At 57.1% G+C, this 6460-nt stretch overlaps 1 protein-coding gene across 3 annotated transcripts in view; it reads right to left on the bottom strand.

Moving 5' to 3' along the window:
• Nucleotides 1–572: 572 nt before the first annotated feature.
• The window catches only part of PES1 (pescadillo ribosomal biogenesis factor 1), a 20867-nt gene continuing 14979 nt past the window's right edge, over nucleotides 573–6460 (bottom strand). For 2 of the 3 annotated variants that reach the window (XM_037728200.1, XM_017499588.2), the window contains 9 exons: nucleotides 5363–5479; nucleotides 5170–5244; nucleotides 4927–5016; nucleotides 4490–4620; nucleotides 3978–4103; nucleotides 3679–3863; nucleotides 3065–3231; nucleotides 2768–2929; nucleotides 573–1070 (listed from right to left, as the gene is read on the bottom strand). In XM_037728200.1, coding sequence (XP_037584128.1) covers nucleotides 987–1070; nucleotides 2768–2929; nucleotides 3065–3231; nucleotides 3679–3863; nucleotides 3978–4103; nucleotides 4490–4620; nucleotides 4927–5016; nucleotides 5170–5244; nucleotides 5363–5479 — 1137 coding nt within the window. In that variant the 3' untranslated portion in view covers nucleotides 573–986. The remainder of the gene's footprint in view (nucleotides 1071–2767; nucleotides 2930–3064; nucleotides 3232–3678; nucleotides 3864–3977; nucleotides 4104–4489; nucleotides 4621–4926; nucleotides 5017–5169; nucleotides 5245–5362; nucleotides 5480–6460) is intronic. The other variant, XM_037728201.1, reaches the window with a different exon arrangement.

Here is a 6460-nt window from a genome sequence, read left to right as displayed (position 1 = left end):
ACCAGAATTTTTTTTTTTTTTTTTTTGAGTTGCTCTTGTTGCCCAGGCTGGAGTACAATTGCTCAGCTCAAGGCAATCTCCGCCTCCCGGGTTCAAGCAGTTCTGCCTCAGCCTCTCAAGTAGCTGGGATTACAGGCATGCACCACCACACCTGGCCAATTTTATTTTTAGTAGAGACGGGGTTTCACAATGTTGGCCAGGCTGGTATAGAACGCCAGACCTCAGGTGATCCACCCACCTCCGCCTCCCAAAGTGTTGAGATTACAGGTGTGAGCCACTGAGCCCGGCTCAAAGACCAGAATTTCTACCGGGAACTGACATGTGAGGATGCAGGTGCAGAGGAAAAGTGCCTGGGCTAGAATGTGAACCAAGGTCAGACAGGCTGCGGAGCCCAGGCCCAGAACCTCTGCGCCTACCTTTGGGATCCCCTGGACCTGGAGGGGTCCTTAGACATCCAGAGAGCTCTGAGCCGTGCCGAGGTCCATCTTGGTAAATACCCAGGTTGGCCCAGCATGCAGCACAGAGTGCTAGGAGGGCCTCCTCCAACCCCAGAAAGGCTCATGGACACAGAATACAATTGGCACAAACGTCCAGTCATTTAATAACAAATGCTCCCCCCGCCCTCACCCCATCACAGCACCCTGAGAATCATGGGTCCAACTGTGCGGGGGGGCGCTGTGGAAGGCCAGGATGAACAGGGGCAGCAGGTAAGGGGCTGGGTGGGCCCCTGCACCTCATGTCACTGGCTCCTGGGAGCACAGAATCAGGCTGGGCACAGAGGTCTCTTCTCTGCTCAGGCACCAGCAGGGCAGCTCCATCCAAGGGAGGGCCAGGGCTGCCCATTGGCCCAGCCAGAGAGCATGAGGGATCAGGGCTGGCTGGAGAAAGGAGAAGTGACTCTGGTCCATCACACTTCGGTCCTCTGGCCTGCCTCTGCCACGCTCAGCTGCCAGGAGCTGGCCTCAGCCCTGAGGGGCCTCCAGCGCTCACTCTGGCCTTGCCTTCTTGGCCTTCTTCTCAGACTTCACCGCCTCATCGTGGGCTTTCCGCTTCTCCGCTAGCTTGTTGGCCTGTGAGGGGGAAGGCGAAGGTCAGCCTGAGGTGTGTGGAGGGGAGGGTTGGGGGCACCGAACTCAAGGCTATCCCTTAAAAGCAGAGCTTCCAGAAAAGGTCACAGGCAAATTCCCATAGGAAAAAGATCTACTGGACCCACTTCACGGTGAGAAAACATGCCCTAGCCTTGCCTGGACATTATTTCATGGGCCCACGAATCTCAAGACAAGAGAATCCTAAACTCCCAGAGCTGAAAGGAGCCTTGGCAACTGTCCCATTTCCCTACTCCACCTGGGAAAGCCAGACGCCACTGGAACCTTCAGCAGGAGCTAGTGGAAAGGGGCACAACAGGAAGAACCTTCTTTCTGGGGTCATCTGACATCGTTTTAATTTTTTTAAAGAGACAGGGTCTTCCTCTGTTGCCCAGGCTGGAGCACAGAGGCACGATCATTAGCTCTCTGCAGCCTCAAACTACTGGGCTCAAACCCTCCTCCCACTTCAGCCTCTAGAGTAGTTGGGATTGACTACAGGTGCGCACCACCATGCCTAGCCTTTTTTTTTTTTTTTTTTTTTTGGTAGAGACATGGTCTCAATATGTTGCCAAGGCTAGTCTTGAAGTCCTGGCCTCAAGTGATCCTCCTGTCTTAGTATCCCAAAGTGCTGGGATTTCAGGCGTGAGCCACCATGCCCAGCCCCATTTGACAATAACTATTTCAAAACTGCAGCAATTATGCTTCTATGAATTTAGCCTGCAGAATCATTCAGAGGTGGGCAGGAATGTGCTCGGGATGTTATCTGAAAATGACTAAAACTGGAGAACAATCTAATCCCATCACAGGGGACAGGCTCGGTATTGGATGAGAAGTCCATATTACGGTTAAATGAAAACTACACCTCAGGCCCGGTATGGTGGCTCACGCCTCTAAGCCCAACACTTTAGAAGGCCGAGGTGGGTGGATCACTTGAGGTCAGGAGTCCGAGACCAGCCTGGCCAAGATGGTGAAAGCCCGTCTCTACTAAAAATACAGAAGTCAGCCAGGTGGGCGGCACACACCTGTAATCCCAGCTACTTGGGAGGCTAAGGCAGGAGAATTGCTTGAACCCGAGAGGCAGACGTTGCAGTGAGCAGAGACTGCAACACTGCACTGCAGCCTGGATGACAAAGGAAGACTCTTTCTCAAAAAACAAATTATATCTCAAAACAGTCTCCAGCACGACCTCCCAAACATGGGTCATTACGTGCACAAGAGAAACCTGGAGGCTGTAGCTAATTACAGGCGGCTGTAACTACAGGCTGCTCAACTCCAAGGGCAGGGTTGTGAGCCACTCTGCATCACTCCTCACAGGGTTCTGGGGTGCAGGAGTTTGTATTTTTAATTAGCATAAATGGCTTTATGAACAAGAAAAAACAAAAGAGAGAGAAGCTTAACAAAAGCCCCCCTCATAGTCCCTGAGTCCACCGGGAAGGCCCTGTTGGCAGAGCTCAGCAGACTCGCGAAGCAGGATGCTCGGTGGGACAGAGCCCTAAAGATAGCCTGCGCGGAGCTGGCAGTACCAGGACACCCGCGCTGGCCTGGGTCAGGGGCCCGAAGCGGGGCTGGGCCAGGCAGGCAACCTCAGGAAAAGGCTAGGAGAGCCCCAGGCTGCCTAAGTTCACCTGTGCAGCTGGGTCCGGTGGCCACACCTAGGCCTCAGGCAGGTGGCAGGAACTCACCTCTCGGATTTTTCGCCTCTTGCCAAACATGATCTTCTGGTACAGGTACTTCTCCCGCTTCTTCATCATCATGATGGCCAGGCGCTTGGCCTCGCTCTCTTCCTCCTGGGCCAGCCGCTGCTTATCCTCCAGCTTCAAGGTGCCTGCCATCACCCTGGGCTTCTGGGGACACAAGGAGGGTGCTTGGGAGGGCAGGTCCCCCTGACCTCAACAGTCCTCCGGCTCCTGCCCCTCTGGGCCAGGACAGACACCAAGTGGGCTGCTTTCCAGGCTGAGCCCCCCGGCAGCGCACCCTACCTTCCCCTCCAGCCTCTGCTCCTCCAGAGCTGCCAACCGGGCCTCCTCCTCCTTTTCTGAAGCAGCCTCTGCATCTTCCTCCTCTTCCTCATTTTCTCCCCCGTCATCGCCATCACCTTCGTTGTCACTGTCCTCTTCCTCGTCTTCTTCCGACTCATTCAGGTTTCCTAGGGACAGCCGATGACCTCTGAATGCCCTGGGAACCTGCAGTCTCCCTGGCAGGGTGACAACAGGCCCAGGCCCCATCCTCTCTGACCCTGCCATCTTCAGCCATGGGCAGTTCAGGGCTGTCCCAACTGCGGTCCTCTCTGGCACCTCCCCATAGCCTAGCTGCCATCAGAGGAAATTCCAAGGCCCCCAGTCTTGAGGTCTGTTGCATCCAATGTGAACTCTGATGACAACTCAGCATGTTCTTCTGCTGAGTTATCCTGAATGTCAAGTAACACCTGACTGCAGGAGGCAGGTGTCCCTTCTCCTAAGCCTTCCTCCACAGGTGGCTTCTAAGGGCTTTCAGCTCCTACTGCCTGCTTCCTGAAGCTTTCCACCTTGGTGGCCATGGCAAACAGCCAGCTTGGGCCCTGGGACCAAGGCCAGCCCAGTCCGGTCCTACTCACCTGGGTCCTCTCCCCGCTGCAGAGCCAGCAGCTTCAGCTTCTCAGGTGGGACGTAATCTCCTTCCTTCTCGGTCACAAAGGGTGAAAGGTGTGGGGGCAGCTGCACCCCAGGGAAGTACTCTGCCACAGGGAGGAGGAGCCTAGCGTTCACCGAGTCAAACACCCACTGGGGCTGCACGTAGCACCTGGTGCAGAGTGGCAGGCAAAAATGAGTCACGGAGAGCACCCAAGGTCCCACTGCATCGCGGAGCCCTTGAGACGGACACCCAGAAATCCAAACGAGGAGCTTGGGGGCCTACCTGCCTATGACAGAGGTCTGCTGCCCAGGCCGGTCGACAATCTGGTGGGTGATGCGGGAGTCCGTGACGTCGTAGGTGGCCCCGATGCACAAAGACTTGTCCCAGGACACTTCCCCCCCAAAGCTCCTGCAGGGACAGGGAAAGCCACGTGGATACGAAGACGTGAGCTGCCTGTCCTGGGACTCGGCTCTCTGGAACCTGCTGGCCACCCAGCACACGAACTCAGCCTCTTACGACACAGTTGCCTCTCCTCATCCCAGGACCCTCCAGTCCTCGCTCAGCAGAGATCTCTCACTGCCCATCCTTCTGTGCTAAGCTGGTGATAAAATGATGGCAGTCCCTCCCTCTGCTGAGTGCTTCCTACATGCTCAGTGCAGTGCCAAGCACTTTCCACACACTGTTTCATAAGAAGAAGCTGATGCCATTCCAATGTTACCAGTGGGCACCAGGGCAGGACCCAGACCAGAGCATGGCCGAACCAATGCTGTCAGGAGTCCCTTGAGCCTCCCTACCTGATGACAAAGGCCAGGGCCTCACGGGGCACCTCTCGGTTCAGGAAGAACTTCAGGCCCTCAAAAAGCTTCTTGTGCTTCTCCTGCACCTCCAGCTCCTTCCTGCGGTCTTCCTCTTGCGCCGACATCTCCTGTTGAGAAAGGCACCGGGCTTCGTACCACCAGGGCTGCCCCGCCCCGACAGCAGGGCCAGGGCTGGAGGTAACGCCCACTCCAGCTTCCTTCTAGATCCCGGATCCTGCCTTGAAAGGAAACCCCAAGGCCCCACTCCCGAGCTCTGCTGCCTCCTGTGTAAACTCTCATGACAATTCAGTCCATTCTGCTCAGTTGCTTTGAATGTCAAACACCTGATTATAGAATGCAAATGTCCCTAAGCTGGAAACCCCCAACGTATGACTCATCCCAGCTCCCCTACCAGAAGGCAGTGCAGTGCTCACCCCATCGGCAGGAAACTCATCCACCTCGGCCTCCTCTTCCATGGCAGGTACCACCACGCGAGCCAGGCTGGCACTGAGGGCCGCCAGTTTCTACAGGAGAGAAGGGGACTGCAGGGCAGCTGCTTGCTGTGGGGGACCTTGTGCGGGCATGTGGCCAGGTTGGGGAGGGGCAGCAGTGACAGTCCTGCACATCAGCGGGTGTGGGTTCCAAGGGCAGGCTGACGCTCCTGGAGCCTTTCTCACCTCCATAGAGCTCTCAGAGTCCAGCGCGTAGGTGTCCTCACTGGCCTTCACATCTGCTTGGGGCTGTCCCTCGAGCTAGCAGGCAAGGGGAAGGTCAGGGAGCAGAGGACAGCCACAGCCCCTCGCCTCCGTGTGGACAGAGAAGGGCTGTGGCCCTGCACTTCGAGCAGAAGGCACTGGGCTGGGGTCCTACCTTCGGCGGGTAGTGGAGGTTGAGCGACTGGTAGAGGCGAAAGTTGACAAAGCCCAGCAGGGTGGTGTAGAACTCAGTGAAGGTGGCCATGACCCTGTAGTCCACGTCTGTCGGGTGCTGGCGAACAGAGGTGCCTCAGCAGTGTGGGTGCAAGGATGGGGGCAAAGGAGGAACAGACAACCCACAGAGCAGAGGGCATCTGACCGACCCGAGGACCCCAAGCTCCTCAAGAATGCCCTGCCCTCAGGGTGCTGCCCTAGGGAAGGGGTGGCACGGATGTTCCCACCCAGGGGCGTTTCAGCCACAAGTGAGGCTCTGGATGGAGTCCCAAGGGTTACAGCCATCCTGGAAATCAGTGCCAGACCCCCACAGAAGAGTGAGAAAAGGGATCCTGGTCCCTGCTACTCCCAGGACTGGCTGGTCTTCCCCTCCCTGTGCCAGCTCTCCCACTTCCTTCAGGTCTAGCTCACTCGGAGAGGCCACTTTCCCTGGCCTGGCCCCTTTCCCTGACCTGTGGAAAGAGACTTTCTGTATCACCTAGCCCACAATCTTTGCTGCCTGTCTGTTCCTGGGCTAGCCTGTGAGTGCCAGGAGGGCAGCGCTCCCAGCACCATCCTTAGCCCAGGGGAGGGGCTGGCAAAACCTTGGGTGACTAAGGCGCCTTGGGAAGGCCTGGCCCAGTGCGGGCAATGGATGCACAGGGGTCAGGTCATCCACTGAGTCCTGCCTCTGAGCCTCAGGACAGACACTCAGAATTGAGTGAACCCACCTCGGGCATGACTCGAAGGTCCAGAGTAGGCTGGCAGCTGGCCTGGCTCGGCCCCCAGGAAGCTCTTGGGAAACGGCCGGCAGACAAACTACTTACTGCTCAGGGTGAAGGCACAGAGCTGCCCTCACCAGCTGGCAGCCCAGCTGCAGGGGACATGGGAGGGTCATCTTTGCCCTGGAGCAATTAATAGGGCAAAACAAGGCAAAGAACTGAGGCCCACACAGATGCACCGCAACTCCTGAGCAGTTCTGCCCCCAAAACCATGAGGCTGAGCCAGCCCAACTGGCCCCCAATAAAACCATGAGGCTGAGCCGGCCCAACTGGCCCCC

This window comes from Cebus imitator, unplaced genomic scaffold (assembly GCF_001604975.1).
Source record: "Cebus imitator isolate Cc_AM_T3 unplaced genomic scaffold, Cebus_imitator-1.0 Scaffold258, whole genome shotgun sequence".
NCBI lineage: Eukaryota > Metazoa > Chordata > Mammalia > Primates > Cebidae > Cebus > Cebus imitator.
This window is presented reverse-complemented; position numbering and strand designations above follow the sequence as displayed.